This window comes from Polypterus senegalus, chromosome 4 (genome assembly GCF_016835505.1).
Source record: "Polypterus senegalus isolate Bchr_013 chromosome 4, ASM1683550v1, whole genome shotgun sequence".
Taxonomy (NCBI): Eukaryota; Metazoa; Chordata; class Cladistia; order Polypteriformes; family Polypteridae; genus Polypterus; species Polypterus senegalus.
Window position 1 is genome coordinate 147,687,007 of NC_053157.1, and position 13,431 is coordinate 147,700,437.

At 38.4% G+C, this 13,431-nt stretch overlaps 1 protein-coding gene across 1 annotated transcript; it reads right to left on the reverse strand.

The window, feature by feature from the left end:
* Positions 1–200: 200 nt before the first annotated feature.
* Positions 201–4,404, reverse strand: LOC120528617 (protein S100-P-like). Its single transcript, XM_039752789.1, has 3 exons — positions 4,328–4,404; positions 3,083–3,248; positions 201–550 (listed from the first exon to the last, which is right to left on the reverse strand). Exons 2-3 carry the CDS (start codon positions 3,218–3,220, stop codon positions 398–400), a joined length of 291 nt encoding a protein of 96 aa, XP_039608723.1. The 5' UTR covers positions 3,221–3,248; positions 4,328–4,404; the 3' UTR covers positions 201–397.
* Between the last annotated feature and the right edge of the window lie 9,027 nt (positions 4,405–13,431).

The window sequence follows — 13,431 nt, forward strand, 5'->3', positions numbered from 1 at the left end:
ATTAAGAAATAAAAAAAGTAACCACTTAGTCGGCCTGTGTTTTGAAGATGCCCATATCTGTATGATTTCTTCAGTAAAAAATGAGTTCTTGGGAGTATGTTTAATAAAAACAAAAGGAAAATTCATTCTGACAAGCACTTCTTTTGATTTATTGTGGTGTTTTTTTTGTAAAATTTTCTTGAATTTTAAGTTTCATGGTATTTTTTTTTTTTTTTTAAATACAAACTGCAGGATTTATTTTTTAAAATGCATTTTGATCCTTAGAATTTCAGGCACAGTGAAAGGAGTTTGGCTTTACAATAAAGAGCCGTAAACAATACACTTGAAAGTCATTCAGTGCACTCTGGAATGTCAGTTTGAAAGAAATGCACCTTTCAGCCGATTTGGACCACCAGATTTACTTTCCAGAACCCTTCTGGGCAAAGTAGTTGTGGCAGGCGCATGTCAAAGCCGCTACAAAGATGATGAATTCCTTGAAGTCCACTTCTGAGTCTCCATTGTCATCCAAGTCCTTCAAGATCTTGTCTACTGCATCTTTGTCATTAATACTCTACAAAGAAAGAACATTTAATGTAGTGGGTGATATTTATAAAGAAACTTTTACAGATTAAATCCACTTCAAGTTGTTAAATACACAACAGAATAATGGTGGTGTTCTAGCATCAAGTGTTATTAGAAAAATGATAATTTCATTAAAAAAAAGGAAACAAGCTAGAATATTCGCGCTTTCTTTAATATTAAATGTGTATGTTTTCATTGTGAAACACATTTACTTCTTTGCAAGACGAGTTCTACATCCTAAATTTAAAATTCATCTTTGAAGATCTTTTCTGGAGGTTGTCTATTGTGATAAAGAAAGCAGTGGTGTCTTCATCATGAAAGTTCTGGTGTTGCCAAGTGGATGATATCAGAGGGGGCGGAGCCAACGTGAGAAGCTGTGCAGAGGGGGTGTGTGTGTCTGAGAGAGAGAGAGAGAGAGAGAGAGAGAGAGAGAGAGAGACTCAAGCACTCACAGAGCACAACTTACCAAACCTGCTCTTCTGCTTAAATCTGTTCACCTAGGTAAGTGGCCAATTGTGATTTCCAGGAGGATCCTGACTTCGATAGGCTCACAAAGTTAATAATAAATAGATTTTATTTATTTGTAGGCACCTTTATAAACACTCAAGGACACCGAATAGATAAAAACACACATTCTAAACAAAACTAAAATACAAAAATTAAAAATCAGAGCAATTATAATCAAAGCTTAAAAAGTTGGGAAATTGTGTGATGTGAGGCTGAGCGAGTGGCATGAATGCGTTGGCAGAAAAATTATTGGAGCTGTGTATAAGGGGCCATTTTCACACTGTATTGGCATCAGTGATGAAAATGTTAGTTAAATAACAGTATTGTCAAAAAGATCAACTTTAATTACTCAATACCCAAAGCAGAAATGCCAATAATTAATACATTTTCAATGTTTGTTCTGTTCCTAAGTAACTGACATGATTCATGATAGTGATGACTGCTCCAAAACAGCAAGATGTACAAGTTTATGCACCTTTTAAATTGTGTCACAAAATCAACCAATATGTCATTTGAAAAAAGGATCTAGCCTTCAAGCTCCAAGGCAGAAGTGAAAAGTTCAGGCTGCAAAAAAGCAATCATGCCACAGGGCTAAAAGTCTGCCCAAGCAAACTGGAATCTGTCTAGTGGCAGCAAGCACAAAAAGACTATTTTTCTAGACAAGAGATTGTGTTGAGCATTTAATGGGAAACTGGAAAACAAAATGATTACAATGAAGAGGAGTTTGTTAAAAAACATTTTAGCAATACATTAAACCATTTAGAAAAGTTTGCTAACTTATTTAATTTTTGAAAAATAGCGGAAGACGTTGGGAAGTGCCTACTTGCCCTAAATGAGATATTCTTTTGTTAACATACATCAATACATATCTGCATTTATCCATTCACCCATCTATTTTCTGAGCATGCTTTTTAAAAATATCATATCCAACGATCCAGAAAGAAAAACCTTGAGGAACATACTACCCATTGCAGGCCACATTCATACAGAAAACCATATTTACTCATTCAACAAGCAACCTAATAGGTCTTCAGGATGTGGGAATACACAAACTCACAAATGTACAATTCTAAATTTACGATACACATATAACAAAATTCTCAGATCTGCGTTATCCAATTCAGGGTTGTGGTAAGGCCATAACTTATCCCAGTAGCACTGGGCACAAGACAGGAAATAGGCCTACTAGACCAATTACTAGACCAGATACCAGTCCATTACTAGGCCCACCTACACCCATAGGGCCAGTTTAGAGTCAACAGTTAACCTGACCTGCAAATATCTAGCGATGTGGGAGGAACTTGGCAGCGAAGAAGAAAGCTCAAAGAGACACAGGCCCACTCGTATCTATTTATATTGTAGCAGTCAGACTTTTACCCAAAAAAGACATAAATCGTTTGCAACTAGTGCAGAATGCAGCTGCTAGAATCCCAACTAGGAAAAGAAAATCCGAACACATTTCTCCCGTTTTAATGTCACTACACTGGTTACCTGTGTCTTTCAGAATTGACTTTAAAATTCTGCTTATGGTTTATAAAGCCTTAAATAATCTCGCCCCATCTTATATATCGGAATGTCTGACACCTTATATTCCAAATCGTAACCTCAGATCCTCAAATGAAGGTCTCCTTAGAATTCCAAGAACAAAACTTAAGTGGTGAGGTGGCCTTCTCCTGCTATGCACCTAAAATCTGGAATAGCCTGCCAATAGGAATATGAACATGTTAAGGTTAAAAGGAACACTTTGTTTCTGTACTATAATTTCTTAGCGTGTAGAATGAGCTTTGCCTTTTCTACATCATCTATTAATGTCTGAAGTATACTCTTGGTGTTATATATTGACATTTTTAAATCTACAGTAAATGATTGTGTGTAAATTAACATGAAAAACTCTTCTTCACAATAAATGTAGATTATTGATAATACACTGCATTTATTGTTAACAAGAAGAACTTTCTGCCCATAAAAATCTAATCTAAGTCAAAATAAGCCAAATTTCTTTGACATTCTGTACCTTGAGAAAGTTCGGTAGCTCAGCATCCATTAGACTCTTGAGTTCTCCTTTGGTGAGAGTTTGGTTATTGCCTTCCGCTCCGGAATACTGGTCAAACACCTTGATGATCATGGCCATTGCAGTTTCCAGCTGAGACATCTTGGAAGATTTCTGTTACAGACACAGCCTAAAGACAGAAGATGTGGTTGGAAAGGTGGCGAGCAAGTACGGGGCAACGATGGTGCTCACACTTTTATATACAGTACAGCAAGTGGTGGTGCCTTAAGCTTTTGTCTGATGTTTCAAAGGTTTCTTTTTTTATCAAGAGCAAACAGTTTGTGCCAGTAGGAGCAATGTGATAGAACAGGTAAGAAAAAAAAAAAGAACCATACAGCTTTGTCATTAGGGTGTGTGTGCACACAAATTACCCAACGTCCATCCACTAAGTACATAGAGGCCAATGTGTACTATCTACAAGTTTTATTCTTTAGTCAACGTCATAAGTGTACGGTTAAGATTTTACAATTTGTTTGGATTTATACTTTATGTGAATGTCCAATTCAAATTACAGGTGTGTATTAGAAAAGCTTATGCATTCAAGCAGCAGCATTTTAAAATCATTTTATATAAATATATATTTTTTTTAATTTTGTGGGGGTGACTATGGTTAAATGTGCATCACCAACTTGCCCACATTCATCCAACATTATTGCACTCGCTTAATTCTAGCCTCAGATTGTGGGGGCCTGGGTCACAGTAGTATAGGGTGCAAGGAACAAAACAAACCCTAACTGTATAGCTACTACTGATAAAATATAATAGAATATTTTGTAGGTAGAATTATTAGCATTATGATTATAATTATTATTTTTATCAATCTTTTCTGAGATACATACGCCGTTTTAAAAATTGTCTGCCTTTTTTTTGTTGTACCAGAAATAAATGAATTGTGAGGTGGTGGTACTGAAGTAACTCATATCAGACAAGTATAAATCATATGCAAATCTTTTTTTGTTTAAACACAAAAAGCCAAAAATAAAACATAAATGTGATGTTTAATATGAGAAATGAAAAAGTTGAAGTTCACCAAAATCACAAAAATCAACAGTTAAGATGAAGTACTTAATGGTTAAACCACACTGCATATATTCCAAAATGGAGCTGGTGCTATATAATACTCACCAACAATATCAATCAATATAAAAACATAAAAACAACATTAAATAATACATAAGAATAAATAAAAAATGGTATGCTGTGTCTTACTCTGGATCAGGAGTCCCCAGCTTTGGTCTTGGTGGTCCACAGTGGCTGCAGGTTTTCATTTTAACCCTTTTCTTAATTAGTGACCTGTTTTTGCTGCTAATTAACTTCTTTTAAATTAATTTTAATTGACTTGCTCTTGAAGACTCAGACCCCATTATTGTTTTTTTTCCTTAATTAGAAGCCTAACAATAATGAAATACAAAATGAGCCAAAACATGACCAGCAAACTGTGTCCATCACAAAATATCTGAAAATAAAGAAAAATCTCAGGAATGTTGATCTGCTCAGGCTCCCGTAACATTTTAACAGTGCTCTTAGAAAAGAGAAAATCAAGAATTTTGGAATTTGCACAGTGAAAGCAGCAACAAGCCATGGAATTAAAGAACAGGTTTAATTAATAACAAGAATCAGCTCCTAATTAAGCAACAAGTTGCAGCGAAATTGGTTGGAGTTTGAGGCCCTGACTTAGTTGGTCTTCCGTTGGCTCACTCACTTCACATTTCATTTCTGTTTGGGTGCAATTTAAGGAAATAAATGAAGCAATTCAGAGGAAAAATAAAGAAATTCAGGGGTACAAATATTAAAAAAACAAGTCAGTTAAAATTAATGCAAAAGGAGTTAATTAGCAGCAAAAACAGGTCACTAAGAAAAGAGGTTAGAATGAAAACCAGCAGCCACTAGGGCCCTCCAGGACCAGAGCTGGTGACCCCTGCTCTAGATCATGTCATTGTGATTTAAGATGACAACTATATCAGCATCCCAGGACTTTCAAATGTAATGGAGTATGTGCTATTGTGGGAATGACACTGTTAAACTGAATCACCTGGCAGTGAGAGGCAATAGTCCTCAAAGTAAAGGCAAAGGAAGTAAGAGGAGAATCCAATAAATGGGAACAAAAAAATTAAGGTCTTTATTGCTGCATAATCAGAGGACACTGCTACCTCTTTTGTTTTCATCCCTTCTCATGCTTGCCATTGAGTCCTCACACCATTATCTACTCACTTACAATCCAATGTTTGATCTCCAATTAAAGTTTTGTCTGACTGTGCCAGTAGCTTTCACCACATAACTGTTAGATGATGTAATATCATTCCATCTGCTGTTGTTCTAATCTGCTTCTCCAGTTCAGTCTTACTTTGAGTAATTGCTCATCCCAGTAACACTGAGTGTAAGGTGGGAACCAACCCAAAACAGGGCATCAGTCCACTGCACTCTTAAAATATTCATTTTAACAAAACATTATACAGCAGAAGCATTTCTGCCTTTAAAAAGCAGACTGAAGCAAAATATTAGCATTTTATGGGTCTCTTGGCCAACCAATAAATTGACCTATAATCAAATAAATAGATAAAGCAAAGACACTGTTGGCCTTGTTGTCATTGTTACGAATTAGAGAGCAAAAGGCTATGTTGCCTTTAAAGCAATCTGCGATAATTTTTTGTATGTTCATCCATTTAAAATATTTGAGCATGACAACATATTTGAGGAGAATGGGCCATTTAACCATACAAAGCTCTACATTTACTATTGACATAACAATTTCAACATCCATCCATTATTCAACCCACTATATCCTAACCACAGGGTCACGGGGGTATGCTGGAGCTAATCCCAGCCAACACAGGGTGCAATGCAGGAAACAAACCCTGGGCAGTGCGCCAGCCCACCGCAGGGCACACACACACACACCAAGCACACACTAGAGACAATTTAGAATCGCCAATGCACCTAACCAGCATGTCTTTGGACTGTGGGAGGAAACTGGAGTACCCTGAGGAAACCCATACGAACACGGGGAGAACACGCAAACTCCACACAGGGAGGACCCGGGAAGCAAACCCGCGTCTCTTAACTGCGAGGCAGCAGCGCTACCCACTGCGCCACCGTGCCACCCAGTTTCAACATTCAAATCAATTTAAAATATTGTCATCTTATCTTAAAATGCAAATGAAACATTTATTGCTACTCCCATTCATTCATTGTCACCCACTTATTCAAGACTGGGTCATGAAGGCAACAATCTTAGCAGTGAGGCCTATATGTCCCTTTCTCCAGCCACACTTGTCAACTCATACTTTGGGAACCCAAGGCATTTCCAGGCCATCTAAGAGATATAATCCTGTCAGTAAGTCCTGGGTTCTCCCCTGGGACTTCTCCCAGCTTGTTGTGCCCATAAAACCTCCAAAGGGATCCGTCTGGGTGGTATCTACATCAGATGCCCAAACCACCTCAGCTGCCTCATCTTGATGAGGAGGGTCAGCAGCTCTACTCCTAGCCTCTCCTGGATGACTGAGCTTCTCATTCTATCTCTAATAGGAGAGCCAAGCTACTCTGCAGAGAAAGCTCATTTTGGCTGCCTGTATCTGCAATCTCATTCTTTCAGTCATCACCCAAAGCTCATGACCATAGGTGAGGGTAGAGACGTAGATCGAATGGTAAATCAAGAGCTTTGCCTTTTGACTCAGCTCCTTTTCACCACTATCAAAGTAGTGACTGCATAACTGTGCTCGCCATCCCAATCCTTCTGTCGATTTCACTATCTATCCTGGGACCTCTTCAGTTCTCCTTGTACCTGCTGCCATTTGGCTCTATTTTTCGGAAACACGGTATTTCCTTTCATCTTTATGCAGATGACTGTCAGGTTTATTTCCTTCTGAAGCGCCAAGGTCCATGTTCTGTCCAGCCCCTGCTTGATTGTCTTATTGACATAAGGAGTTGGATGGCATTAAATTTTCTAAATTTTAATGAGAACAAGACAGAAGTCATGCTATTTAGACCCAATAGCACCAGTGGGACCTCCTGCATCGACCTTCCCACTGTGGCTCAATTTGAGAAATCCATGATCACAAATTTAGGTGTGAAAATGGATTCCACTTTAAAACTTGATAGCCATGCGAATGTAGTGGTAAAATCTTGCTTTTTCCAGTTGAGGCGGCTGTCAAAAATCAAGCCTGTTTTGTCTAAACTCAACCTTGAAACAGTGATGCATGCTTTTATAACATCTCGTCTAGATTACTGCAATGCACTTCTTTTTGGAATTAGCCAGGTCTCCATTGCTCGCTTACAGGTGGTGCAAAACGCTGCTGTTTGATTTTTAACTGACACAAGAAAGCATGAGCATGTTACCCTGATTTTGGCTTCCCTTCACTGGCTTCCAATTTGTTTTCGAATCCATTTTAAGATCCTTGTATTTGTTTTGAAATCTTTTAATGGCTGTGCCCCACTTTATTTCTCAGAACTGCTGCACCCTTATGTACCATCTCGCTCTCTCAGGTCAGCAGACCAGATGCTTTTACGTGTTCCCAAGGCATGATGCAAACTCCAAGGTGATCGAGCTCTTTCAGTTGAAGCCCCAAAACTCTGGAATGATTTGCCGTTGCACGTTAGGCAGGCTCCTTCGCTAGCTGTCTTTAAATCTTATTTAAAAACACATTTTTACTCTCTGGCTTTTAACCCAGTATGATATGTTGGCTATCTGTATACTTTTTATTATGAATCTCTTCAGCTCTTATGTGTTTCTGTTTCATTTACCCTTGGTTATTGTGTGTCTGATATGTTGGACTTTCTTTTATTATTGTACAGCACTTTGGTCAGCCTTTGATGTTGTTTTTAAAGTGTTGTTTTTAAAGTTTTTAAAGTGCTTTATAAATAAATAAATAAACAAATAAATAAATAAATATTCCTTTTCCCTTCACTCATAAACAAGACTCCTCCACTTGAGCCAGTAACTCACCTCCCACTCCCACACAGATTTGGAGGTGCTGATTCTGGTTCACCGACAAAAGTGCGATAGACATATGAGCACCAACAAAACCGCGACGGACATATGAGCGCCGACAAACCTGCTAACTGGTTTTCGACAAATGCGCGCCGACAAAATCGCGAGATAGGCCAAGAGAGTGGGACGTGTACGTGCGCATTATGTATACATTATGTGCTAGGTTATAACTGTTATAACTGCGTCTCGGCGTGATTTTGACGCTGCATTTTAATTGGTGCTATTTTGTCGCTGCTCATATGTCTATCGCGCAAATGTCGGGTCACACTGATTCTCACCATTGCAGCTTTACACTTGGTCACAAACCATCCCAATGCATGCTGGAGTTCACAGCCCGATGAAGCCAACATGACCACATCATCTGCAAAAGGCAATTCTAAGCACAACAAACTGAACACCCTGTGCTTTGATATCCTGTCCTTGAAAATCACAAATAGTATAGCCCTGGCAGAGTTCCACACCCAATGGAACAGCACTGATGTTTTTTTTTGAGTATGCGGACATAGGGAAATGGTGGAAAACAGTTACACGCCTTCGCTAAATCCACAATACACATGTAGACTGATCGGGTGTACTCCCATGTCCCATCCAATACCCCCATGAGGGTAAAGAGCTGGTCCATTGTTCTGCAGCCTGGAAGGAATCCTCATTGATCCTCCTGGATCTGAAGTTCCACAACTGGATGGAGTCTCCTTTCCAGTATGCTGGCATAAGGTTTTCCAAGAAGGCTGATTAGTAGTTGGAACACACCCTTTAGTCTTTCTTTTTAAAAATGGTTGCTGCTCGCACTGGTGCAGAAACAATGTACAGTACCTCGTAAAATGACACAGCAGGCACAAGTTAGTAAATAAAACACCTGCCATGAATAATAAACATCAATAAATACAATATGTAACCATATCAAATAAATAAGTTATCTTATATACTGTACATATGCAATGTGTATCAGACAGGACAAGTAATAGACAATACAAGTAAGGGCTGCTATATGCCTATGAGGTTTTATCCTCACTTACGAGTGCATGACTGTTTCTTAAAACTGACACAAAATCGTGAGAACCTCATTGAAGTTCCCAAGGTATCTCAAAGAATAAAACACATCCTACTCGACCTGAGTGGCATTCATGTTCCTGATGATTTTCTGACATGTCAAAATAATTAGGGCATGATCAGCATATATTCCTTTGGAGTTAAATGTCATTTGAGTTAATTCTGAACTTCTTTTCCCATTGCCCAATTAGGAAACAACTCCAAATGTATACTTTAGCAAGCATGGCTGTGAAACGTTTGTGAATGCAGTGGAATGAGGACAGACTGGTTGAACTGTGGCAAGAGAAACAGGAGAGACACATTCACTCTAAGATATTTCTTCAGAGAAATATCAAGATCGAATCTGATGTGTTAAGGAATATTAGCTAGCATCTACAGATTCCTGGTATTATTGAATGTTGGCATTTTTAACAGTGTAACATTAGGTTGTTTATCTTCATTTTTTTAATTAAACTCAAAAAGGCTACACGAGAAAATTTAACTTAAATATGTTTGCAAATGGGAGATGACCAAACTTAGAAAGAAATGAAACAAGATAAGTAAGCCTTAAACAGAGCTTTTTTTAAACAAGTACTTTTCTTTTCGTTAGTATCAATTTTTCAGAGTCAAAGTCAAAGTGAACTTTATTGTCATCTCAACCATATACAAGTATACAGATAGACGAAATTGCGAAGCTCAGAGTTCACAGAGTAACAACATGACGTGCAAATAATAAATTAAAAATAGAATTAAAATTTAAAATTAAAACACAAACAAGACAAGACATTGTGCAAAGACAAGACAAAGAAGTAGCAGCAATATTGATGTGTAGTTAGCAATATGAACATTGATGCAATGTATGGTATTTGCAATCTAGATGCATAAATATAGTCAACAGATATGTAATATAATAAATACATAAATAATAAATAATAGATATAGATTATACAGAAATGATCAGTGTATGATAATAGTTAAGACATGTGTAAACAATGACAGGTCAGAATGTTTCACAGCAGAAGGATATCAAGAGCATTCAAATACTTAAAGGTCTGTATGAGATTTTCAGTTCTTTTTTACATGCACAGTAGTCTTTGCAGGAAAGTGGCTTGCATGTATAAAAGTTCTGTTTTTAGAGGTGGTTGAGGTAGTGTGGAAGATCCCAGGGGGGCACAATGGTGTTAAGGAGTCTGATAGCTTGGGGGTAAAAACTCTCCTGCAGCCTGGCAGATCTGGCTCTGATGCTGCAATATCTTCTCTTGGATGGCAGAAGTGAGAAAAGTCCATGTGAGGGGTGTAAGGGGTCCTGCACAATGTTGCAGGCCTTGTGGATAGTGCGTTTGTAAATATGTCCTGTAGTGAAGGGAGAGGCACACTGATAATGTTCTCTACTGTCTTCACTATCCTTTGCAGGCGCTTGCGGTCGGATATGATGCAGTTGCCTTACCAGACAGTGATGCAGCTGGTCAGAACACTCTCAATGGTGCCTCTGTAGAACATGGTGAGGATGGAAGAGGGAAGACTTACTTGCTTCAGCCACCTCAGGAAGTATAGTCTTGCTGGGCTTTCTTGATTAGTGATGAGGTGTTATGTGTCCATATAAGTTCCTCAGTTATGTGCATACTGAGGAACTTGGTACTCCTAACAGTCTCCACATCTAAACCATTGATGCTGAGTGAGATGTAGGCAGGATGTGATTTTCTGAAGTCCACAATTATCTCTTTTGTCTTGTTAACACTGAGAAATAGATTGTTGTCTGCACACCATGCTGACATCCGTTCCACCTCATCTCAGTATGCTGTGCCATCATTCCTGCTTATCAGACCCAGTACCGTCGTATCATCCGCAAACTTGATGATGTGGTTGGTGTTGTGCGTGGCTGTGCAGTCGCGAGTCAGCAGGGGGAACAGCAGTGGACTAAGCATGCAGCCATGTGGCGCTCCAGTGCTCAGTATGATGTTGCTGGAGGTTTTGCAGCATTCTGAATTGATTGGGGCCTCTCTGTCAAGAGGTCCAGGATCCAAATACAGAGGGTGGTGTTCAGGCCCAACCTGCTCAGTTTCACTAGTTTTTTTTCAATGTACTAAAATTTTTAAAACGAAGATATTTGGTCTGTGGAATTATTTGAAAATACATCATACTATTGCCAGAACTGTCCTGTGAAGTGAACTAAAAGCTGCAGAACTCTGGTTATTTTTAATAAATGTAGCTACATTGTGAGCTGATAAAATCACATAGTTTATGACTGCATCCCATCAGCTATTAGAACAAGTGAGACATTAAATGTGAGAGAGCGCTCAATCTCCTGATCTTTTAACACCAAAATCGAATCATGGATGCCTGCACTAAATAATCTACAGAATGATCAATAATCAGTAGTACAAACTGACTAGTAGCACAGTTGATTACATAATGAAGTCTTATGGTCTCAGGTCAAGCAGATGTTAATATGTGATTTAACTGTTTAATAGTGTGCAGGTAAATACTGTAATTCTGCTGGTAAATCACTGGATGCCACAATATTGTTTGTTAGATAATAGCCAAACATATTCCTGATGAAGTGTGTTGTCATTCTTCAGGGCTTCAGTACTTTCTTCAGGTTTTATTTGTTGTACAATAAATGTCCTGTATGAAAGAGAGAAAGTCCACAGTGATGAATTGAGACATTTTACCCTCCTCCTGTGGGCTTCCAGTCTTAATAATTCTTTGCATTTATATAGCGCTTTTCTCACTACTCAAAGCGCTCAGCAATTGCAGGTTAAGGTCCTTGCTGAAGGGCCCAAAAGAGCAGAGTCCCTATTGGCATTTACGGGATTCGAACCAGCAACCTTCTGATTGTTAGTGCAGATCCCTAGCCTGTGCATAATAAGAGGTTAGTGATGATCTAGGGAGGTACATCGACTTTCCTCAGACTTCTTGTATTGGCATTGACAGACACCACAAGCCCACCTCCGTTCACAGATTTTCACTGTGGTATCTGCCAGGAGCCAACTGCGAATCTGCGACATTTGGATTATAACAGGTCTTTGGAAACATCTTCCCCTTTATCACCATGATATAAAGGAGAACTCTGATACCGTTTTTCACAGGGACAGGCCATGAGCAATGAGGGAGAGAGCAGACAACCACCACCATACTGCATGTACCACCATCTCGACTCTTCTCAAAAATTAAAGATAACACTTCTTAAGAAGGTACTGTATGAGGTGTTGAGGAGCCATGAGAGATCCTCAACTACATCAGAATCTGATAGCATTGTCCTTTTTTCAACAACGCTACTTTGCAATTCCTTACACAGATTACACCAAGCACACTTTTACCTAAACTATGAGCAAACTGAAACAGAAAAGCAGCTTTACAGGATTGAATGTGTTTCATAGTATTGAAAGTTAATTTACAGTGTGAATAAAAAGAGACAAAACACTGAAAAATCTCCATATACGAGAAGGTTTTGGAAAAAGAAAAATACTTTGTCTTTACAGACTCAAATTCACAACAGAACTGAAGGCAAATGGATTGAGTAGTGGTTTATATGGAGGTTAGATTGGAAGGGGTGGGTCCAGTGGAGTAGAAACTGGAAGTGACATCAGCGATGGAAGAATCATCAGTCAGTTGGTCTGCAGAGGGAGAAAGAGAGTAAGGATTAGGGCACAGCCAACCCCTGGCTCAGTGGGTAATTACAGTCATTCAAGCCTTTAAGCTGTCTCCCATGCGCATGGTTTTTATGTCATTAGGATTTCCATGGTCACCAAGTTCACTCATAAATAATAATATTAGATATCAGAATTAAGGATAACTGGTGGATGTGATGCTACTAACCTACACAGGAAGGGAGTTAAGGCAAAACAAGATCATGTTCATATTATTATGAGTAAACTGGTTACTTTTAGAGCTGGACTGACATTTACAATCAGTGGGAGCTTTCCTGGTGGCCTGCTGCCTGACCTGGTCACATTCTCAACTTTTTTTTTTCCTTTTTCCCTGAATAGGCTACCTGAAATGTTTTATTTAATTTTCTTTATTAATGAAACACGTATGTGAGTGGAATGAGTGTTTTTAAATGTACCTGTTGCTATTTATTTCATGATAAGTTTGTTAATGAACATGTCTTGTTTTTACTTTATTTTAATATTTTTATAGTGCGTCTCTCGTGCTCTGACAGTTGAACTTTAGCGATATGATGATAGAGTGACTGAATAGGCTACACGAAATGTTTCATAGTTTTTTTTTTACTAAGTGCATTCTTTAAAAAAAAATACTTGACTGAATGTTGTGGCACTGAGACATTTTTTCAGTC

Excerpts from the sequence above, each read along its gene's own strand:
- LOC120528617 (XM_039752789.1), bottom strand. The coding sequence starts at position 3,220 with ATGTCTCAGCTGGAAACTGCAATGGCCATGATCATCAAGGTGTTTGAC. Across the intron at positions 551-3,082 it reads AGCTACCGAACTTTCTCAAG|AGTATTAATGACAAAGATGC; the intron begins GTACAGAATGTC and ends CTTTCTTTGTAG.